Below are 24,999 nucleotides of genomic sequence, written 5' to 3'. Positions count from 1 at the left end.
CAAACCTGGAATTGATGGGTATCAGTGGAAACTCTCAGCTGGTTAGAGTCTTACCTGCCACATAGGAAGATGGTCGTGGTTGTTGGAGGTCAATCATCTCAGCTCCAGGATATCTCTGTGGGAATTCCTCAGGGTAGTGTCCAAGGCCCAGCCATCTTCAGCTGCTTCACTAATGACCTTCCAGGCATCATAATGTAAGAAGTGGAGGTGTTTGCTGAGGATTCCACAATGTTCAGCACCATTCATGATTCCTCAGATACTGAAGCAGTCCATGTTCAAATGCAACAAGATCTAGACAATATCCGGGCTTGGGCTGACAAGCGGCAAGTAATGTTTGCTCCACACAAATGCCAAGCTATGACCATCACCAATAAGAGACAAACTAACCACTGCTCCTTGACATTCAATGGTGTTACCATCACTGAGACTCCACTATCAACTTCCTGGGGGTTATCATTGACCAGAAACACAACCTGACTCACCACATAAACATAATGGCTACTGAAACCAGTCAGAGGCTAGGAAAATTGTGGCGAGTAACTCACCTTCTGGCTCCCCAAAGTCTGTCCACTATTTGCAAGGCACAAGTCAGGAATGTGTTGGAATACTCCCCACTTTGAGGATATAAAAAGTGATTTCAGGGAGTTAGGATGGAAGCTGCAGAGCAGGACGAACAGAGTAGTGTTCTCTGGTTTACTACCGGTGCCACGAGATAGCGAGGTGAGGAACAGGGAGCGGGCGCAGCTGAACACGTGGCTACGCAGCTGGTGTAGGAGGGAGGGCTTCAGATATGTTGATAATTGGGATGCCTTCTGGGGAAGGTGGGACCTGTACAAGAAGGACGGGTTGCATCTGAACTGGAAGGGGACCAATGTCCTGGGTGGAAGGTTTGCTCGAGTAGTTCGAGAGGGTTTAAACTAGTATGGCAGGGGGGTGGGAACCTGAGCTGTATACCAGAGGTGAGCGTTGATGCAGGTGAGGCAGTAGCAAGAGGTAGACCAGCTTGTGGGAAGGATTTTCCTGGGAAGGAACCAAGGGATCGGTTAAAGTGTGTTTGCTTTAATGCAAGGAGTATCCGGAATAAAAGTGATGAACTTAGAGCATGGATCAGTACCTGGTGCTATGATGTTGTGGCCATAACAGAGACATGGGTTTCTCATGGGCAGGAATGGTTGCTGGATGTTCCAGGGTTTAGAACATTTAAAAAGAATAGGGAGGGGGGAAAAAGAGGAGGGGGTGTAGCACTACTAATCAGAGAGGGTATCACAGCTACAGAAGCTTCCTTTGTCGAGGAAGATCTGCCTACTGAGTCAGTATGGGTGGAAATTAGGAACAGCAAGGGAGTAGTCACCTCGTTAGGGGTTTACTACAGGCCCCCCAATAGCAGCAGGGACATTGAAGAAAGCATAGGTCGACAGATTTTGGAAAAGTGTGGACGCAGTAGGGTTGTTCTAATGGGTGACTTTAACTTTCCTAATATTGATTGGAACCTCCTTCGAGCAGAAGATTTGAATGGAGCTGTTTTTGTAAGGTGTGTTCAGGAGGGTTTCCTAACGCAGTACGTTGACAGGCCGACGAGGGGAGAGGCCATTCTAGACTTGGTGCTCGGAATTGAGCCGGGGCAGGTATCAGATCTTGTGGTGGGAGAGCATTTTGGTGATAGTGACCATAACTGCCTCACATTCTACATAGCTATGGAGAAGGAGAGGATTCGGCAGAATGGGAGGATATTTAATTGGGGAAGAGGAAACTATGATGCGATTAGACATGAGTTAGGAAGCATGGACTGGGAGCAGTTGTTCCATGGTAAGGGAACTATAGACATGTGGAGACGGTTTAAGGAACAGTTGTTGGGAGTGATGAGTAAATATGTCCCTCTGAGACAGGCAAGAAGGGGTAAGATTAAGGAACCTTGGATGACGAGAGTGGTGGAGCTTCTAGTGAAAAGGAAGAAGGTAGCTTACATAAGGTGGAGGAAGCTAGGGTCAAGTTCAGCTAGAGAGGATTACATGCAGGCAAGGAAGGAGCTCAAAAATGGTCTGAGGAGAGCCAGGAGGGGGCACGAGAAAGGCTTGGCAGAAGGAATCCGGGAAAACACAAAGGCATTTTACACTTACGTGAGGAATAAGAGAATGGTCAAAGAAAGAGTAGGGCCGATCAGGGATAGCATAGGGAACTTGTGTGTGGAGCCTGAGGAGGTAGGGGAAGCCCTAAATGAGTTTTTTGCTTCTGTCTTTACGAAAGAAACCAACTTTGTAGTGAATGAAACCTTTGAAGAGCAGGTGTGCATGCTGGAATGGATAGAGATAGACGAAGCTGATGTGCTGAAAATTTTGTCAAACATTAAGATTGACAAGTCGCCAGGCCCGGATCAGATTTGTCCTCGGCTGCTTTGGGAAGCGAGAAATGCAATTGCTTCGCCACTTGCGAAGATCTTTGCATCCTCGCTCTCCACTGGAGTCGTACCTGAGGACTGGAGAGAGGCAAATGTAATTCCTCTCTTCAAGAAAGGAAATAGGGAAATCCCCGGCAATTATAGACCGGTAAGTCTCACGTCTGTCGTCTGCAAGGTGTTAGAAAGGATTCTGAGGGATAAGATTTATGACCATCTGGAAGAGCATGGCTTGATCAAATACAGTCAACACGGCTTTGTGAGGGGTAGGTCATGCCTTACAAACCTTATTGAGTTTTTTGAGGATGTGACTAGAAAAGTTGATGAGGGTCGAGCTGTGGATGTGGTGTATATGGACTTCAGTAAGGCATTTGATAAGGTTCCCCATGGTAGGCTCATTCAGAAGGTCAGGAGGAATGGGATACAGGGGAACTTAGCTGCTTGGATACAGAATTGGCTGGCCAACAGAAGACAGCGAGTGGTAGTAGAAGGAAAATATTCTGCCTGGAAGTCAGTGGTGAGTGGAGTTCCACAGGGCTCTGTCCTTGGGCCTCTACTGTTTGTAATTTTTATTAATGACTTGGATGAGGGGATTGAAGGATGGGTCAGCAAGTTTGCAGACGACACAAAGGTCGGAGGTGTCGTTGACAGTGTAGAGGGCTGTTGTAGGCTGCAGCGGGACATTGACAGGATGCAGAGATGGGCTGAGAGGTGGCAGATGGAGTTCAACCTGGATAAATGCGAGGTGATGCATTTTGGAAGGTCGAATTTGAAAGCTGAGTACAGGATTAAGGATAGGATTCTTGGCAGCGTGGAGGAACAGAGGGATCTTGGTGTGCAGATACATAGACCCCTTAAAATGGCCACCCAAGTGGACAGGGTTGTTAAGAAAGCATATGGTGTTTTGGCTTTCATTAACAGGGGGATTGAGTTTAAGAGTCATAGAACATAGAACATAGAACATAGAACATAGAACAGTACAGCACAGAACAGGCCCTTCAGCCCACAATGTTGTGCCGACCATTGATCCTCATGGATGCACCCTCAAATTTCTGTGACCATATGCATGTCCAGCAGTCTCTTAAATGACCCCAATGACCTTGCTTCCACAACTGCTGCTGGCAACGCATTCCATGCTCTCACAACTCTCTGCGTAAAGAACCTGCCTCTGACATCCCCTCTATACTTTCCACCAACCAGCTTAAAACTATGACCCCTCGTGCTAGCCATTTCTGCCCTGGGAAATAGTCTCTGGCTATCGACTCTATCTATGCCTCTCATTATCTTGTATACCTCAATTAGGTCCCCTCTCCTCCTCCTTTTCTCCAATGAAAAGAGACCGAGCTCAGTCAACCTCTCTTCATAAGATAAGCCCTCCAGTCCAGGCAGCATCCTGGTAAACCTCCTCTGAACCCTCTCCAAAGCATCCACATCTTTCCTATAATAGGGCGCCCAGAACTGGACGCAGTATTCCAAGTGCGGTCTAACCAAAGTTTTATAGAGCTGCAACAAGATCTCACGACTCTTAAACTCAATCCCCCTGTTAATGAAAGCCAAAACACCATATGCTTTCTTAACAACCCTGTCCACTTGGGTGGCTATTTTAAGGGATCTATGTATCTGCACACCAAGATCCCTCTGTTCCTCCACGCTGCCAAGAATCCTATCCTTAATCCTGTACTCAGCTTTCAAATTCGACCTTCCAAAATGCATCACCTCGCATTTATCCAGGTTGAACTCCATCTGCCACCTCTCAGCCCATCTCTGCATCCTGTCAATGTCCCGCTGCAGCCTACAACAGCCCTCTACACTGTCAGAGTCGTGAGATCTTGTTGCAGCTCTATAAAACTTTGGTTAGACCGCACTTGGAATACTGCGTCCAGTTCTGGGCGCCCTATTATAGGAAAGATGTGGATGCTTTGGAGAGGGTTCAGAGGAGGTTTACCAGGATGCTGCCTGGACTGGAGGGCTTATCTTATGAAGAGAGGTTGACTGAGCTCGGTCTCTTTTCATTGGAGAAAAGGAGGAGGAGAGGGGACCTAATTGAGGTATACAAGATAATGAGAGGCATAGATAGAGTTGATAGCCAGAGACTATTTCCCAGGGCAGAAATGGCTAGCACGAGGGGTCATAGTTTTAAGCTGGTTGGTGGAAAGTATAGAGGGGATGTCAGAGGCAGGTTCTTTACGCAGAGAGTTGTGAGAGCATGGAATGCGTTGCCAGCAGCAGTTGTGGAAGCAAGGTCATTGGGGTCATTTAAGAGACTGCTGGACATGTATATGGTCACAGAAATTTGAGGGTGCATACATGAGGATCAATGGTCGGCACAACATTGTGGGCTGAAGGGCCTGTTCTGTGCTGTACTGTTCTATGTTCTATGTTCTATTGCTTGGATGAGTGCAGTACCAACAATACTCAAGTAGCTTGACGCCATCTAGGAAAAGCAGCCCACTTGATTGGCACTGCATCCATTCCCTCCACCACTGATGTTTAGTAGCAGCAGTGTGTACTACCTACAAGATGCACTGCAGAAATTCACCAAAGATCCTCAGACAGCACGTTCCAACCCCATGACCACTTCCATCTCAAAGGACTAAGGGCAGCAGATATATGGGAATCGCCTTCAACTTACCCTCCAAGCCACTCACCATCCTGACTTGGAAATATACCATTGTTCCTGCACTGTCGCTGAGTCAAAATCCTGGAATTCCCTCCCTGATAGAATTGTGAGCCAATCCACAGCATGTGTACTAGAGTAGTTCAAGAAGGAAGCTCACCAACACCTTTTCAATTGCAACTTGGGACGGGCAATAAATGCCAGCCAGTCAGTGGTGCACACATCCCACAAATGAATAAATTTTAAAAATGCTGTGTGGGGCTGGAGAGAAGGTGCCTGCAAGAAAGTTGGCTGTTCACTCTAGCTGAGAGTGCACATAAAGGAAGCCCAATAGCTATATTTCATTTGTGGGATTCTGAAAGATTAGAGTTTAATGATACCCAAGACACAGACAGTTCAACTTAGTTGAATTATTTGCCTGCTTCTTAAGCTTCATGCAGTCTGTTCAATCCAGCTGGGTGCACTGTTGGGTGGAAAAGTTGAGTGGCCAGATGATGAGCAGTCTCTGGAACATCCTGTGTTTGAGTCCAATTGCCTGAAACATCTTGTAAACCAAAGAAGCAAGAGAGTTTCCAAGCTGAATTGGGGCTTCAATTGAGTTTCATGGCAAGCACCTCAAAAATAGTTTTAAAATATTCTTACATGCAGTGATCACTCTCATCTGGGAGGATGGCTCAGCAATTCTTGGGATCTGTCTTGGTTGTACCTGCCACTCAATGTACAGTCTATTAGCTAATCAACTGCAGATTGACTATTAACACCTATTTACCTCATGTTAATTCTGGATATTAGAGTATAAATAATATGTAAAAATATACTGACGATTGTTTTACTTTTCTAATTTTGCACAGTAAAACTTTTTTTTACTCAAAACTGTTGAATCTGTGGCTTTATTCTCCTAATCAGTATCTGGGATTCAAACTTTGCTTTAAACAAAAAGAAAGTTATTGCTACCTCACAGATCATAACACAATTTAGCTATCTTGTCTGTGATCATAACGGGAATAATAGGTCAGTTAGTCAAACATCAGTAAGCAAAATGCTGGAAACTATTATTAGGAACATGTTATAGGCCACTTAGAAAGTAATAATGGCCTGAACGATTTGATGATCAGACAGTGGTTACTGTAGTATAGATTGGAGTTATGTATTAGGGCCATGCAGAAATCTTGGTACAGATGAGTTCAAGGCAATTGCCCAGGAAATTGAAATTTTGGACTGACAATCTTTATTTATTTGGAGCCCTCCAAAAATGCCTCTTAAGGTTGAATATGTCCCAACTTACTTAAGCTTAGCAGCAAATCAGGAAAACTTAAAGCATTAAAAACTTGTTTTAACTCCAGGGTAACTCTTAAACTGAACACCATACACACCACCTACAAATTTAACTATACTCGTCCCTAACCTTTGATAGCTCTGAATGCTCCAATCCACACTCCTAACTCAATATATGCTGCCCTTGGTGATCTCGACATCCTTCCAATTACCCAACAACACCTTCTGTCCCCAGTATGACCTAAACCCGCCAGACCTGACAATCCCCCAACTCAAAATCAAAATGATTGGGTCAGACCCTGTGGTGCACTACCCCTAGTCCTGACAGACCTGTCTACCATTCACTCCAGCCATACCCAATCTCACCACCCCCAACCCAACATTTCCACACTCACTACGAATAACTGAATGTATGTTAAAACACTTTTAGTCAGTTCAGTGACGTGAATCAGTAGCTTGAATGGATCGTGATTTTTGTTTGGCAAAAAAGTGACAAAGTTTCAAATTAGACAACTTGTGGATGACTGCTGTGAGAGATAAATGCTAAAGACAATGATTTTCAAATAAGGTGATTGCTTACTATAATTGAGTTTGACTTTGTGCTTTACATAGCTAATCAATCTAATGGTAATAGTCTTCCTCTAATATTTAACTCTCCGGCTCAATGTGATGAGAATTCTAACTAATGAATATTTGACTATCAAAGGATTCAAAATTTTCCTTATTTTCCACTTTAAAAATTTGAAAATCATTGCAAACAATCATAATAAGGACAATGTCTTTTTTTTAATTAACTGATGTTTTTCAACAGACAGTTGCACAATTAACAATTAAAGTTGAACAATATGTAGGGTTACGTGTAACTGTAAATTGAATAGTTTTCAAACTAGGTTTTTGATTAGCATCATGAAAATGCAAATTTTGAAATTGATATTTTGGTTTGTATTCAGAAATGCCAGCTCATAATTGTTTCTTTTGTTAGCATTTGAATACATCTTTGATTATTGTGTCCAAAAATAAATATTACACTTCATTTACATGCATATTTTGCATCTCATCTATGAGATAAACAGTGTTTCTTATTCTCAGCACAGAATAATATCCAGCTTAATTTTCTAATAGCTAATAGCTGTTTAAGAATGCACTGGGATTGTTGCATTTATGATCAAACTAGATTATGCATTATTATATTGCATGTATTATTCAAGATCCAGCATCATCAACACACTGCCTCTGTTACAGATTTGTTAACATATCTGTAGACACTATCTAGTGCATTCTGCCCACTGAAAATTTTGTGATAGTATGAGAGAATGAGTTCATGTTTAGCTAACTCCATTGTTTTTAGTGTCAAAATCTTAAGAACTATCTGACCTGCACAATCGAATGGTCAATCAGTTGTCGAGAATCAGACTGTGTATGCTCTTGGCCAAGGTTGGTGGCGACAAAACTGAAACCTCGGAAAAGCTGATGTGTGTTGGCACTTGGAGGCACACCAGGTGAGTCTGTGAAAAGAGAATCAGTAGATCAAGCCCTGCAGTTGATGCAGAAGAAAAGATAAAGTTCTACTGGGAAAGTTTTTCCAATGTGTTGTTCAACAGGATACTTATAAAGATTAGTATTACAGACATGGAGCACATTTGGTAGAAGTGCCAGACTAATTGTAGGAACTTCACACGCAGATTGACGCCAAAGGCTTGAACTGTGTGAGGTACTTCTTTCATAATCTCTTGTGATAGATTCTATAGCTAATATATTTCTGTGTCGAACAAATTGTTTTCTGCTGGGACCCTTCTTTGTAATTCTTCTGACCCAGGACATCTGATTACTGATTGCCATTAAATTACTCTTACCCACAGTATAATTTGGACTGTGAACAATTTGATTACTTCTAACATTTCTCAAGGACAAAAGATTACATGTCTTCATGTGTTCACTCATTGACATGACAACCTTATGATCCTGACAGTGTTTACTAACAAATGCTAAGACTGGTGAATTTGAGCATTGCTTTTATTTGTATGGCTGGGGAAGCAATTTTAATTCAATGTCGTGCTAACAATCGAGGAATCCATGACTTGCTCCTGATTTAATTGGAATGAATTTGCACAACTTGAAGGGATATAATTTTCAGATTTATTTTAACAGTCAATGGCTTCAGCTGTGTGATTGCATGTGACTGAGCAATTAACAGACTCATATTTTACAGGACCATTCTGCAATTTCACATTTTGCCCTGTGTTCCAGTTCAGGCCTTTTCTAGTGTCCCAGTTCACTGGTGTCTCGATAAACTTAAACCTTGTGCATATGTTAAGTATGGAAGGGTGATGGATTGTGTAGAAATCTCTTTTTCTTTATTCTTATAATTTCCTCAATTTTTAAGATTGATAGTAAATCTAATTAGTTCCACTGTTGATTTAGTTTTCCTTTCCTTTCTGATGCTGTTTTTCTGTTTCTGCTTTGAGAAAACTGATACGTAGTAAATATTTGATGTTTTGCTATTTTTTGATTTATGTTACACTATCACCCATATCCCTCTTTAAGTGGCCTATATTTTAATAATACATTTGTTAAATAAACTTTGTCCATAATATTCCTCAGTTTCTTTTTTTCTTTATTCTCTGATCACTGAAGTTCATTTCTTTGGTTTGAATTTTCACAGGTTTTGAATGATGTAGGCAATGGCAAGCCAGTAGGGAAATTACAGCGAGATCAAAAAAAATGAGTGAAGTGCATGGTCAGCCCAGACTGAGGAGTTCCCATAACACTGTGACTGAAATCACAACATTTTTTTTTGGAGCAGAACATGTAATATTAAAAGGTGAGTGCCCATCCTATCCTGCTGCCATCAACGTGACAGCTGCCTCAAACTATTGGCTGCTTCCAGGGATCCACTGGGGTCCTGTATGAAGTTTCTCAATCCTCAGCCCACAAATATGTCAAGACTGTTACAAATGCAGTTTATGCTGGGTCACAACACTTCATTTTGTTTTCCTGTGACAAGGTCAGTGCTACATTGAAGGTAGTAGGCTATGCCAATATAACTGGCTTCCCCCAGGCAGAGGGTGCTTTAAACTGTACACATGTCATAACAATAGCACTATATCATAAAGTAGCTCAGTTACATTCAGGGAAGGAAACTGCCATTCTTATCTGGCCTGACCTACATGTGACTCCAGCGCCACAACAATGTGATTGACCCTTAACTAGTCTCTGGGCAATTAAGGATGGACAGTAAATGCTGGCCTGGTCTGTGATGCCCTCGTTCCATGAATGAATAAAAAATATTACATCGCATCATGTTAATCTACAGCGCAGAAAGAAGTCCCTTGGCCTATAGAGTGTACGTCAGTCAAAAACGAGCAGCTGACTATTCTTGTACCATTTTCCAGCACGTTGTTAGAACCTTCTATACCTTGGCATCACAACTGCACAGCTACATACTGCTTCAAATGATATAAGCGGTTTTCCAGCTACCACCCTCATAGAGAGACAGAATTCCAGATTCTCAACAGCATCTGGATGAAAACAAATCCCCACATTGCCTCTAACCTCCTGCCCCCTACCTTAAATCTATGCTCCCTGGTCATTGATTCCCCACCAAGGGGACAAGTTCCTTCCAGTCTAAGCTATCTATGCCCCTCAAAATTTTGTATGTCTTAATGAAGAACCCCCCAGGCCTCTTCTGCTTAAAGGAAAACACCACAGTATATGCTTTCTTTCTTCATAGCTAAAATTCTCCAGCCATGGCAACATTCTGCTAAGTCTCCTCTGCACCCTCTCCGGTGCTATCATTTCCCTCCTATGATATACATTCTAGAACTGCACACAATATTCTAACTGTGGTTAGACTGCCCAAACATGATTTAGGTCTCCAAGTCAGATGCAGTCTTATCCTCTTTGTTTATAACTTCCACAAGGTTGGGGATCATAGGCAGTGTGGAAACACCACGCGCTCTGGCGTGTCCAGACGGAAGATTTCTAGGGGGTTTTACATAGTATGTCTTCCATTTGGGAGCCTGCTGACACCATCTTGTCTTCTTGTGAGGAAGTTTTACCCGGACAGAGACTGATGTTCCTTGATGGTGCCCAGTCATTTATGTTGACCATCAATAACTATAATGGCAGGTCTGTGTATGCCTCCAGCAGCTAATAAGCATTCTGCTGGATATGGCTCCTGTGATGGCTGCTAAACCCTTCGTGGAGATGGCTAGATTCACGTATTGGGAGCCAGCACAGTGCTGGTCATATTGATCTCCTCCAAGCTTTCTTAGTGTCTCCATAAATATTGTGTTGCTTCTTTGTCTCTTTGTACATTTTAATGAAGTTTTTAATGTTCAAGGCCAAGGAGCCCTCTCTTCTCTGGGGCTGTGCAGGTGCCTGGTCTCTGCTGGTCTTCTGAGTGCTGGTGAACCTGGCACATTTTTTCCTCAGTCAGTAACTGCTATGTGTCAAAGATCAACTCTTCGGACTCTATTCTGCATAAAATAGCCACAGAGGAAGAGATGAAGAATGCAGGAGACAGCCTTGATGTTGCATGCTCTGAGAGGTCTGTGATTTCTTCCTCGGGGTAGTGGCGGAGGCGATGTCTGGAGAGCTTAGATTGTTTGAGGTGGAGGTTGTACAGATGCCACTCAGGCTTGCGGAAAATGAAAGCAAGAGTAGGTTGTGAGAAGAACATGTTAGGAATACATTCAAGTTATGGAAAAGCAGCGTAGCAATTGATAATAATTCCTACTTGGTTGCTGGGATATGGAAGTTTCGGCATATCTGCATCTGTCCTCTCCCAAAAAAGCAAGGATTCTCTCATCACAGGGAGTTAATAGCTGAACGTTGGGTGGCTCACAAGGCACCTTGACCTGCTTTTTCCTATTATAGATAGTTTTCCCTGGAATGAGACAAAAGTAGGGATTGAGTGGGATGAAAGTGGCTGGCACAGGTTTTTAGTGTTGGTGCAAATGAGGGAAAGGTGGTGCGGTGTGCTGCGCGAGAGAGTTGACAGAGCAGAGGGCATGCAGGGTTCATAGTCTTTGGGGATAGGGTTGGCGTGAGGGATTAAGGAAGATGCTGCATGCAGTAGTGAGATCACGAACCTCAATAGGAGATGTGTGCCATGGTAACATTAGCCTGAGTGTGAAGTAGCAGAGAGAATATGGTGGCACTTAGCACAGGAGGTCGTTAACCATCTTCTGTCATTGTTGGAAATTCCTCCAGACCAGGGAAACCCAACAGACCAACATGCAAACTTCAGTCAAGACTGGCAGGGTCTGGTCTGTGGTGTCATCTGGCACTCCTGAGGAAAGAGGACAGCCCTCCCGAACATAACCCCATCCACCAGGACCTCCAGGTTTCTTTCAGTAAGGTGGGATGCCAGCTTGCATCAGCCAACTCTGGAGCAACTGTTCACTAAAGGGCAGTTCCTGGCTTGCAACACTTTACCTGGGGTGAAGCCTGGATTCAAGTATGACGTTGGTGGTTGGGACCCCAGATGGTTCTGGTCGTGGCTAACACTACAGGTCCATGCAAGATATTGTGAGTATGGTGGTGTGGATCATGCTTAATGAGGTGAGCAGTATAAAATTGCATGAGAAATTTTGCTAACATTCTCAGACAGTAACCTTCCATGAAACTCCCAAAACTGACACTTTGCCAAATATGCCACATTCTTGACATCACCTCCAGTCCAAGGTATCAAGTGTTATTTATTTTCTTTTGAATAAACTGTTCTCTTTCTCATTGCTCACTCCTTCTGTTGACCAAGGTTGTTCAATAAAACAAATGCATGTAAGTTTTATTTTTAGCTGTTTGGTATTTTTACACGTTATCAGTTCTTCCAGTGTACTGTGGTCAATTTCTGCCTCACTTATTCAAAGTCAACCTTATCTTCGTTTAAATAGCTCGGTTGTGACTCAACTTTTTTCCTCTCAATCTGATATTCATTCCTATCATATTACAGTCACTGTTGGTTAGATGTCCACTCAATGTTAAACTATTGTTTAATTAAGTTTTCTGATACTCATTACTCATCACCAGATCTAATATGCCTGGTTTTATTGGTTCTTAATTGTTTCAGAAAGTGACTTGAATACAGTCAATAAATCGGTTGCCTTTGGGACTGAAGCTTTTTCTCACTGCTTCCGGGAAAATTAGAATTTCCTATTATAACTACCCTACCTTTGAAACAAATTTCTCTTAGCTAGTCATATTCTGATGGTTTATCTCAACTGTCAGGAAGCCTGCAGATAACCCCCAAAATCTTAATTTTTATTTTTCCTTTTTCTTAATATAATAGAAGCAATCTTTTAAAAATCCTTACCTTGTACCATATACTGGTAGAGGAGGCAAACACAATAAAGCACAAGAGTGTTCATCTGGGAAATACGCATTAGAAAAATGATACCACAAGGCCAACTGTCTAGGCCAAAGAAAGTAATTTTGTAGAATTTGAAACCTCCACTGCCAAATTTGTTGAAAGTATTTGTTTTATGTTGTTTGTTTTGGACATCATGGTCAGGAAACTGGGAGTGCCAATATTCAGAAATAGTCAACACGACAGTTATTTGTGGAAGGATCTGAGAATCGAACCTTATTTTGCCTTGCCACATTAACACAGCATCAGTGCTGCAGGGAAAGGTCATATGGACAACTGGTGGAAGTCATTGGCCACTGGGAAGGTGGTCCGTAAGGAATAGGTTAAAGGTCTCAGAGGAGTAAAAAACAGTGAGAGGCCAATGGAGCTTGGGCCAGAACAATGAGTAATGGGATCAGAGTTAGAGGAGGTGAGGTCAGGAGCTCTGATTACAATTGGGTCTTTAGTGATCTCTGAGTAGGAGCAATTGGAATGACACTAATTGGAATGATGTTTATAAACAAGGACTTTACATTTTGGGAGAAAACCTTTATAATTTCCACACACTGAATGAGAACTACAGTGGAGATATGAAGCAGGGTATTAAGCCCCTTATTCCCAAATGCTTCAGCCATGGGTAAGCTTGTCTCTCAGTTATATCCTTCCCAAAAATGGAAGGTGGCATACTTCCACTTGGAACTGCATGCATTCTTCCTCCTCAACAACTTGGATATTTGGAGGCGACATGTTACCTGAAACATGATGGATGGTTTACCTAAATTCTATACCTTAACCTATTCACGGGAACTGTGGACCTCATTTTTTGCTTCAGTACTTTACAGCCTTCAGGATACCACGTTGAGTTCAGTAACTTCAGGCCACAAATTGTCCCCTTCATTTTGATTCAATTTACCCCTGGCCAAAATTTCAAAGACTAAGACATTCAATAATACACTTTTTCTGTCTTTTAGAACAAGGTAGTGCACATCCAGAAATAGCTACTAACTAGTAAGGAGAAGCCAATGTTGCTTAATCTGACTCCAAGAAGAAGACAGTGCTTGCCATTCGTGGAGTTGACATGACTGAAGCTGCAACCATTTAACTTGAAGACATTCTATTTTGAATCCTATTCCTCACATCCTGTTTCCTCAGTGTGCAATCCCTTCTGCTGATGAAGTTTCGTCTTGTTGCTCAGTCCAGAACTAGAAAGCTCTACTTTAAAATTAGGGCTTACCTTTCACAGGACAGATGTGGGAATTTTTTTTCTCTCACTGTGGTTATGTTACTTTGGAATTGACTGATTCAGGAGGCAGTAGAGGTGATGTTATTGAATATTTTCAAGACAGATTTGGATAGATTCTTGTTGAGGCAGGGGATTCAAGGGTTACTGGGGGTAAATTGAAATATGGAATTTGAAACATCAACAAACGATCTTATTGAATGGTGGAGGGGCCAAACAATCTGCATTTGCCACTATTTTAGATGTTTGTATGGCATATCCACATTCCCTTTACCACAACAATCCCTGCTTCCTTCCTTCAACAGCTTCAACTTGACTAGGCAGCAATAGAAGTAACAGAGATTGAAGAGTAGGAAGATAACAATGAAGAGGAACCACCCTCATACCTCAAACACTTACAGTCACTAGCTCAGATACTGGCACTGTACTATAACAGGATGGCTTAGTGGTGAGGTCTGCACATTGTGAGACATTATAAAACAGTGGCATACATCCAGGGTAGGAGATGAGGGTTATAGCTCAACAGCTATTACGGCTCAACAAAGTGGGATGTCATGCAAATTTCTGTTGCTGTAGACCCAAATGAGGACATTGAGGGTTTGGCTTATACAAGAATGCTATTGGCTACTGAAATAACTGCACAGAGGCCATCACCGAGTCATCCTTTATTTATTTGTGCACAGTACTCTAGTTGTGGTCAGCCAGCTAGATGTCAGTCGCCTGAACTGAGTTGATTATAAATCCCCTGTTTACATGGACCAAGTTAACAACACCAATCAATGACATTGTAGTCAACAAGGTCAACTTGGTTCCAATCACTACATCCCTTCCCACCTAAGTCCGAGGATGTCGGCCTGGCCTTTGGCTCGTAGATTCTCATGCATTATTTTCCCCCCCAAGTCCAGTTCCTCTGATTCAGACTCTGATATATGCAGCTTGTACTGGACTGTAGCCTACCTGTTGTGTCTGGAGCATTTTGGAAGAGTTTCCTCCCCTTCTTCTGTTGGTGATGGATCGAGGCTACATCCATCCTGGACTCTGAAGTTTGCTTGACACTAGATGGAGGAGGAGAACCTATGGTTGTTGACAGGCCTCTGGCTGTCCTGAGGGTCCAGATATATTTTTCTTCCACCTCAACAGCTTTCAGGTGAATCACGTGCTTGTAAGTGACAAGACTCAATCTCGTGTCAACCTCGCCTTGTACCCACACAGGGACATTTCCAAGGTTCTGGCACCGAACTTCATCCCCTGAATTAAATAGTCTATCTCGCTTACAGGCAGCACGTGGTTGACATTGGTGTTCCTGCTGCCGTTTCACCATCCCCTTCAGGTCTGGGAATATCAGGTTTAACGTGGTGTGGAGCTATCCCGGTTGTTGCATGTGCATTGGTCCTATAATCAAACAGGAGCCAGGACAGTTTGGTATTAATTGACACTGTAGGCTTCTTCTTTAAGCCTGCCTTCAATGATTGGACCACTGTCTCTGCTAGACCATTGAATGATGAATGATATGGAGTTGTCGTTATGTGCTGAATGCCATTTGACTTTAGGAAATATTCAAATTCTCTGTTGGTAAATTATGTACCATTGTCTGTGGCCAATACTTCCAGGAATCCATGTGTTGCAAATGATGCATGCAGCTTCTCAATCATCATCCCTGAATTTGCCGATGAACTTTGTGCACATTCAACTACTTTGAGTGGGCATCCACAATGACCAGGAATATTGAACCCATGAAAGGACGGACATAGTTGAGATGCAACTGAGTCCAGGGTGTCCTGGCCATTCCCACGAATGTGGGGTTGCTGCTGGTTGCAATTATTATCCTTGTTAGCACTCAGGGCACTGCCCCAACAAAACAGCTACTTTAGCATTCATCCCTGGCCACCAGACATAATTTCTTGCTAGCATCTTCATCTTGGAAACCCCTGGATTACCCTGGTGGAATTTAGCCAGTATCTGGCCGTGACTTTTACTCAGGACAATCATTCTTGCTCCTCACAGTAATATGTCATCCTCTACTGAGACCTGGTCTCACTGGGTCCAGAAAGATTTCAGTCCTGGTTGCTATGACCCTTCAGTTTTTCCCATTACCACTAGTTGCTTTAGATTCTCTAGAATAGGATCGTTTTGTGTTCACAGTTGGATATTGTCAGCGGTGACTGGAAGGGTATCCAGGAAATTCAAAACCAGAAGGCACTGTTCCAGTGGAGGTACTACCGGTAGCGTATCTGCCAGTGGGAGGCAGCCCAGAGCATCTGCATTAGTCACTTTGCTTCCTGGACGGCATTCTAACTTGTACCTGTATCCACTCAGAATAAGGGCTCAACACTGAATTCTACTGGGAACAATGGGCGGGACAGCCTTGTTTTCCTTCAGTAGGCCTAGCAGGGGTTTGTGATCAGTTACTGTGACAAATTCCCATCCGTAAAGATACTGGTGGAGCTTTTTCACACCAAAGATGACCAGCAAACCTTCCTTCTCTGTCTGGGCATGTTTATGTTCAACATCAGCCAAGGTCTGGGAAACACATGCTATCAGGCATTCCTTTCCATTGGGTCACTGGTGAGCTGACATTACCCCAATCCCTCATGGAGAGGCATCACATGTCAGCACTACCTCTCCCTTTGGATCATAGCGGGCCAGCACCTTGACAATAATTGCTTCTTCACTTCCCTAAAGGATACTTCTTGGCTCTGTGGCCATTTCCAATGCTGATCCATTTTCAATAGCAGGCATTAGGGTACACAATGGAGGCCAGGTTATACATGAATTTTCTGTAATAATTTACTAGCCCAAGGAAAGACCTCAGCTCCAGTATAGACATGGGAGCTGGGGCTCCTTTGATCACCCTCACTTTCTCTTCCAACAAGTGCGACCCAGTTTTGTCAAATCTGTAATGCATGTAAGTCATTTTGGGTGCCTGGAACACACATGTCTCCCTTCTAAAGCATATGCCCACCGGAGAAGTATTTAAGCACTAGGTCCAAGTTCTCCAAGTGTTCTTTATTGGTCTTCCCTGTTAAGCGCCTCATCCAGATAAATGGTAACTGGGGATAGCCCTTGTAAAATGCTCTCCATGGTCCACTGGAAAAGGGCACGGGCTGATGATACCCCAAATGGCAGTCTTGTATATTTGTATAAACCCATATGCTTGTTAATTGTGGCGTACTTCTGGGATTCCTCATCTTGTTGCAATTGCAGGTAGGCGTGGCTCATGTCAAGCTTCGTAAAGAAGAGCCCTCATATCAACATTTCATACAAGTCCTCTATGCAAGGGATTGGGTAGACATCTAACTGTGACAAGCAGTTTACCGTTTGCTTAAAATCCCCACAGAGGCGAACTGAGCCACCAGGCTTCACAATCTGTGTGACCAGGATACTGCCCATTCTGCAAACTGCACTGGTTTAATGATTCCTTTGCTCTCCAGCCTCCTGATTTCAGCCTTTACTTTCATCTGAAAGGCAAATGGCACTGGGATGGTCTTGCAATTGCTTGGAATTGCTTTCCTGGTGAACACATAAAATGGCTTTGGCCCCTCTGATAGTTCCAAGCCCTTCCTGACATAGTTCTAGGTATTTGCTAGGACTTCACTGAGGCAGCCATTTTCTAATCAAAAAATGTTGAGCCAATCCAGGCGATTTTTTCTCAACCTATTTCATCCCAGTGGGCTTGGGCCCAAGTACTACTATCTGGGTAACTGCACTAACTGCTTCTGATAGGAGATCTGAATGAAAGTTGTACCCTTAATCTGCAACAGTGCCCCAGTGTATGTTCTCAGTCTGGCAAAGGTCTTGTGCAAATTTAAAGGTGGGAGTCCTGACCAAATCTTACTACAGACATATTCTCCAACCACAGACACAGTTACGTCAGTATCGACCTCCATGAGAAGTGAGTGACTGTTTAACAAAACGCCAATTTTAATCGAGGTAACAAGGTGTAGAGTTGCATGACCACAGCAGGCCAAGCAGCACCAGAGGAGCTGAAAGGCTGACGTTACGGACCTATTATTTGTCTGGAAAAGTTAGTGGTAAACTGCCTTCATGAACCACTGCAGTGGATACTGCGCAATGCTTTTTGTAATGAGTTTCAAGGATTTTCACGCAACAAAACTGAAAGAACGGCAATATAATTCCAAGTCAGGATGGTGGGTGAATTGCAGGTAATCCTGTTCTCATGTATCTGCTGTCTTAGTGTTTCTAGATGGTGGAAATTGCAGACTTGAAATGTGCTGATGAAGGCAGTTTGCACGCAATCAATAGGATCCTGCAACATAGGGAAGCTATTCTTCTCTGTGAAGCCTCTTGTTCATTCTGTCTACTTGTTTCCATGAGAAGTAATGAGATGAAGGTACTTCCCTTTGTATAGAAAATCTTTATAGAGTTGTGTATTGAAATCTTTAGTGGTGTGTGTATCACCAGTGGCCTGCATGTTGATGGACATATAGAAGTTAAGAACGATGGTCACATTTACAGCCATAGGTAATATTATTTTTGTCCTGCTTTGTAGTAGTTGATATACTTCAGTCATGGCTTTATTCATGAAGAGAAGACTTCTTAAGAAATTTCCTTCTCTAGAGTTATGGCAAGAATATTGCTCTTTGAAGGTCCTCAGTAAGTACAGCCATCTGCTGACTGCCCATCTCCTCTTCCTCTATTTTCTCTTCTGGCATCTTGCCCTGCTGTGGCCTCTTTTTACTCTCCCAGTCATGTTCCATTCTCTAAAAAAGCCCTATTAAATCACAAATTCATGGATGCAACTTGTTTCAGTGTTTATTTTATGTGATTCAGTATGGGAGCAGGCCATTTGGACCACTGGGTCCATTATGACCCTCAGAAGAACATCCCACCCAGTTCCATCCTCAACTTTATCCCCGTAACCCTGCATTTCCCATGGCCAATCCATCTAGCCTACACATCCCTGGACAGTATGGGCAATTCAATATGGCCAAGTCACCTAACCTACAAATCTTTAGATTGTTGGTGCAGGGAGCACGTGTGAATGCCACACAGTCACCCAAACCTAGAATCAAACCTGGATCCATGGCACTGTGAGGCAGCAGTGCTAACCACTGAGCCACTATGCCACCCAATTCAACAGTACTAAACACCCAGCCAGAATGCTCCCTGTTGGATATTGATATTTTTGTCAAGTTTAGGAAAGCTCTAAAGTTGCACATGATTGCATCACAGGCCAAAAAAAAATAGATCAGCAACTTGACTGAAGTAATTGAGAAAAACTGCTAGTGGTAACTTCGTCCCCATGTTTATTGCTATGTTCAGCAGTGTGAGGGGAAAACACTGAATGGAGTGTGGAGCTTGAATGTAGGAGCACAGGCATCAAATCAGTAGGGCATGTGAATGTGCATCATCTAGCTATCACTCTGAAAGTTTTTGGTGGTTGTTCACCACATGCACACAAAGCCCTTCACCATAATAGAGTACTGCTCACACTTCATTGAAAGCATCTGCGCAGATCTTAGATTCCACTTTCAATCAGTCCTTGATTATTTATTGCCTTAAAAGATACTCATGCTACATGAACCCAATTAACACCTGTAACATCGTCAGTAAAATGTTTTAATAGCTTTTTAAAACTAAAAACAGTGTCCACAAACTTGACATAGTATATTACATTTGAAAATCATGTTAATAAGTTTGGAAATAGGCATCAGGGAGAGCAAGCCTAATAATCTGAAGTTAATCTAAGTGACAACTTGCTAAATTATTTTTGCTGTTCGTTTTTTTCCACCAGATAGCTCAATGACAGAATCCAGTCTGAGATAACTGGAATATATGAACTTTGGTTCTTGTGGAAAATGCTCTGGAGAACATGTTGCTTTGGGGCAAGAATCAAGCTTGGAGTCTTTCTGTAGATTAATGTATATTCCAATGATTCCTGTTGAAGGAATGACTAATCATGCATACGTGGAATAGAATTAAGGTGACAGTGTATGATGAGATACAACTCCAGTGATTGCAGATGTCTTGTGTAAATTTCACTATCAATTTTTCCATGCAGGTCTATCCACTAAACAAACAGGAATTCTGAGGTCCTGTTTCACATAAAAAATGGCTTCACAGTAATGTCATTGTACCAGTAATCTAGAGACTGAGGTTAATACTTTGGGTCATGGATTCAAACCCCATCATATTGGCTGATGGAATTGAAATTAAATTAGTAATTTAAGAATTGAAAATTAGTCGCTGTAATGGCAAGTGCGCAACTATTATCAACTATCATTAAAACCATCTGCTTCACATATACTTTAGAGAAGGAAATCCATTGTCCTTATTGAGTCTGGCCAATGTTCAACTCCAGACTCACTGTGATAACAAGGTGTAGACCTGGATGAACACAGCAGGCCAAGCAGCATCAGGGGAGCAGGAAAGCTGATGTTTCGGGTCGAGACACTTTTTCAGACCCTATATTATCTGAAGAAGGGTCTAAACACTTCGGGTCTAGGCCCTTCTTCAAACCCTTTATTATTTGAAGAAGGATCTAGACCCGAAATGTCAGCTTTCCTGCTCCTCTGATGCTGCTTGGCCTGCTGTGTTCATCCAACTCTACACCTTGTTATCTTAGATTGTCCAGCATCTGCAATTCCTACTATCTCCAGACTCACTGTAATGTGATTGACTCTTAGCTGCCATTGGAAAAGAACTAGTAAGTCATTCAGTTCAAGAGTGATTTAGGATAGGCATTGAATTCTGGCTTCCTGATGACACCCATAACCCATGAATTTTTTAAAAAATTATACATTTGCATAAATAACACATTCCTATTCCAGTAATATTTACATGAGTATCAAATGTTTTGGGCGTCCACAAAACAAAATCATTACCATCTATAAATGCATCTTTGAATAAACTAAATGCTTCGAATAGCATAAACTTTTGGATTAACTAAAAACTAGCATTAACCAAAATTGATGACACAGTCCTGCCCAGCAGATTGAAGCTGTTCTGGTTCCCTATTATGTATTTTACACAATCAGATAACTTCAAAATTATTCCAAGTTTAATGCACGAAGTTAATTGAGTAATTCAAAAAAAAAATTATAAAAGGGACTACTCACCAATTGGTGTCTTTGATGTGAATTCAGGGTCAAAGTGAAACGTATCCTCTGGTCTCCCCACAGCTGGTTTAAATGGAGGTGTAATTTCTTTCCTGTATAGCTTCTGTTGAGAAAGAATATATTTCAGTGACTTAGAATTAAATAAGCTAAATTTTAGTTTTCTCCAATCCTAGTGCACTGGTTAATGATTTAACATTAAATTTTCTCTGTACTATTTTAACATACCTGCTGACTCATTAAGTGTACACTTACCACTGCAGTAAAATAGTACATAGAGAAACCTAAATTTTCATCTTTTGTGGCAAGTTATGGTATAAAATTATTCTCCTTACTTTATCTTGTGTTGAATATTTACTGTTTTTTGCAGAAAGTTAACTAGTGCAGTATCACAATGGAGTAAGATAATGTCGGATCCAGTATTAATGCCATGTTCACTATGATTTCATTCATTTAATTGAATTGGCACATCTGCGCTCTGAAAGGAACAAAACTTCAAAATAAACACTGCGGTCTTGAAATAAATGATAGACTCTGTAAAGGATAAAATTATGGCAATCTTGAGGTGCTTTTATTTTGATGACTTGCTTTACTTCTGTGTTTGGAGTGTGGCCCCAATGGAACAGTCTCTCTTTTTTCAGGATATAATTCTGTTCTGTAATACGCAGATCTAATCAAAACATTTCTATTGTTTCTATCAGTTGCAACAGGTTGGCACTTAATTTGCTTTACTTCTCAAAGGATTTTCTTATTTGTAGTATTCTAAACATAAGACCAGAACGGAGGCATTGTTCAAATGAAAAAATGACTATTTTTATTGTACTCTTATCATCATGTCTATTTATTGGAGTTGTGCCTGATCACAGGAATGATATAGTATTGTGCCATTCTTGCTTTAAATGTGCTTTTGACAAATACTCAGAATTCTAAGTTATCTTCCAGTTTTATTGCAATTTTAAAGCTTTCCTTTATCGAAAGGAAAATCTGCTTACACTTCTTTTTGCGCATTCAGCCAATAGCTTTGACCATATTCCCCAAGCATTCTTTTGCCATATTTCCAGCTCTAGACACTATTATAGCCCAGGTCCAGAAATGGATAGAACAGTTAAATCCCAGAGCTGAGATAACAGCAATTGTCCTTGAAATGAAAACATTTGACCAGATTTGACATCAAAGAAGCTATTGGAAATCGTAATCAAATATTCCACTGGTGTCCTACCTAGAACAAAGGAAAATAGCTCTCCTTTTTAAGAGGGCAATTAGCTCAGCTCCAGGGTATGTCTGCAGGAGTTCATCAGGGCTGATATTTATTCTTAATCACCTTTATTGTTACCTTCTCTCTAAGGTAAGAAGGTGGGATATTTACCAATGATTGCAGTGCTGTATTTGTGACTCTTTCAAATAAGATAACATTTTGTGCCCAGATTGAAGAAGGCTTGGACAACACTCAGGTTTGGAGGTCTGGTACTCTGCAGCTAGTGGAATAGCTTCTGAGCCTCCAATATCTTTCCATCATGCATGAGACATAAATCAAGAATGTAGCTGTTGTTGTTAGTGCAGGTGGGGAGGTGTCCTGAGTGAGTCACTAGGCAGCACAGAGGGCACAGTGAGTTTGGGGTAGGTTATAGTGAGTAAGGGAAGATGTTGCAGGCAGTTGTGAGATTGGTACAACATGAGTGTTGGTGGAATGTGGGTATACTAGTGGAGATACAGAGTGTATGAGGCATTGGAGAGAAGTTGGTGGGCACTTAAGCTGGCAGAACTGAGGTCACTGACAGTGTTGGTCATTTCTTCAGATGGCAATTTCGAAATTCCCAAATGAATGCTGTTCCACCAACACGTAAAAAGCTTAGAACTAGCCTAATTGATTGACACCCCATCTACCGATCATTCCCTCGTTCATTGCGACATCAATCAGGCTGCTGTGTCAATTGTAAGATGCACTGCATCACGCCACCAAGTTATGTTTGGCCTACCTCTATAGCTCCTGCCTAAATTAACAATTCCCTGTATTGACCTCTATTTGCCAACTCTCTGCTAATTTTGCCAGCCTATCAATGTCTTGTTGTAATAAATTGGTATTATCCTAAGTGATTGTCCAATCTGGCATCATCAGCAAATTTTAAAATTTACTTTATTCCTTTATCCAAGTCATTCAGTGGAATATTTAGAGGTCTGAACAATATGGGCTATAGCAGGATTTGTTTCAGAATCAGATGAAAAACCTGGCAAGGCCCATTTCGACATTGAGAGTAATTCATGCTATCTTTTATGCTGTTCACAAGTGGCTTGGCGAGTTTCACACTAGGCAGCGGCAGGTGCCAAGTAAGCAGGTTTGGATATTATTGCTTGTTAAACGCCTCATTAATTATGCAACATACCTCATTAAAATCCAATGTCATATCTAACAAAACCTACCAATTAGTTCTATGTCAAAAAAAATCATCCTGAAAAATATAGTGTGGGTCCCTGGTGATCAGAGATAATGGGGACTGCAGATGCTAGAGAACCAAGATAACAAAGTTTGAACCTGGATGAACACAGCAGGCCAAGCAGCATCTCAGGAGCACTAAAGCTGACGTTTCGGGCCTAGTAGGGTCTAGGCCCGAAACGTCAGCTTTTGTGCTCCTGAGATGCTGCTTGGCCTGCTGTGTTCATCCAGCTTCACACTTTGTTATCTTGGGTCCCTGGTGAATTCAGTTCACTGCTTGCTTTGAAGAACCTCAATTTTTGACTTGGGCATCAGCATCTTCAGAGGGCTCCATGAGAACCAGGCACTGCCTCTCACGTCCATGCACATTGGCATCCAATATGCGCCAGATTCTAATAACTTTGATGGTACATCTCAATCCACTTCCAAGAAGATTTTGCATTTCACTGCCGCATCTCTGCTGCAGTGGTAACTATCATCTAATCTGCAGCTAGGGCACTTTGTGCTCAGGGACAGATATCTGCTGATGGATTAGACTAAGCTGCATCTACATGCTCTTTATTCCTTGTCATAACACTCGCTCACTCTGATACTACCTGGAATCTCTCAGTATCCCTGCCTTATGATGTCTTGCCTTACATTTGTGTGCTTTTCCCCTCAGCCAGAGATACCAGGTGTATATTACTTCCGTCTTGCTTTGCCAATTAGCTCAAACACAAAGGTAGAATGCTTGATGTGGTTGTCAGCAGACCTTCTGTTAGTCAAAGGGGAAAGTCTCCAATCAGGTGGTCCTGTCACAGTAAGTCAAGGGTAGGCTCCAATATCAGAACAAGGGCTTGAACACAGTCAGTCAGTTACATGGGGCAATCAGAGTCCACTTATGGGTGAGGAGCCAAATGTCATCTATTGATCAGCAGTCTTTCTGCCCTCTTTGGTATTTCTTTCCTCCTGGAATGAGAAAGAGGCAGGTATTAAGGGGGATGAAAGTCAATGGTACAGCTTATCATCTTGGAATCTCCAGCATCTGCAGTTCCCATTATCTCTGGTACAGCTTTTGTTGTTATTGCAGGTGGGGAGGTGTCCTGAGTGAGTCATTAGGCAGCACAGAGGGCACAGTGAGTTTGGGGTATGTTATAGTGAGTAAGGGGAGATGTTGCAGGCAGTTGTGAGATTGGTACAACATGAGTGTTGGTGGGAGGTGGGTATACTAGTGGAGATACAGAGTATGTGAGGCATTGGAGAGAAGATGGTGGGCACTTAAGCTGGCAGAACTGAGGTCACTGACAGTCTTGGTCATTTCTTCAGATGGCAAAGAGTCCTTTAACTTGGGTAAACTCAGACCAAGCCAGCATGTTCATGGTCAAGTGTTGTGGCCTCCATTGCTGCTTCTGACGGAAGATGAAGTCCTACCTCTGCAATAGCCTGTCCAGTAATACCTCCAGCAGACTGTCTACAAAGCAAGGTGATGATTGCCCTTAAATTTGCTAAATCTGGGACAAATGTCAGAAACCTTGCAGGGTAGACGCACTGTCTGGGTGCAGAACGGGCTTTTAAAAATGGCACAGGATATGAGTGAATTCTGGATATCCACTGAGTGGCAAGTTGTTGAGGGAACGGTG

The 24,999-nt window shown here is 42.3% G+C and overlaps 1 protein-coding gene across 4 annotated transcripts in view; it reads right to left on the bottom strand.

Moving 5' to 3' along the window:
• Window positions 1–24,999, bottom strand: part of LOC125454879 (ribosomal protein S6 kinase alpha-2) — a 427,165-nt gene that overhangs the window by 66,559 nt on the left and 335,607 nt on the right. For 3 of the 4 annotated variants that reach the window (XR_009446145.1, XR_009446144.1, XM_059648491.1), the window contains 3 exons: window positions 20,953–21,055; window positions 11,023–11,172; window positions 7,659–7,789 (listed from right to left, as the gene is read on the bottom strand). Coding sequence is in view for 1 of the 4 variants with exons in the window: in XM_059648491.1 (XP_059504474.1) it covers window positions 7,659–7,789; window positions 11,023–11,172; window positions 20,953–21,055 (384 nt within the window). In the remaining 3 variants the exon portion in view is untranslated. The remainder of the gene's footprint in view (window positions 1–7,658; window positions 7,790–11,022; window positions 11,173–20,952; window positions 21,056–24,999) is intronic. The other variant, XR_007248111.2, reaches the window with a different exon arrangement.

The sequence above is a fragment of the Stegostoma tigrinum genome, chromosome 9 (genome assembly GCF_030684315.1).
Source record: "Stegostoma tigrinum isolate sSteTig4 chromosome 9, sSteTig4.hap1, whole genome shotgun sequence".
Taxonomy (NCBI): Eukaryota; Metazoa; Chordata; class Chondrichthyes; order Orectolobiformes; family Stegostomatidae; genus Stegostoma; species Stegostoma tigrinum.
Note: the sequence above shows the minus strand (reverse complement) of the source record. Positions and strands in the feature narration are given on the sequence as shown.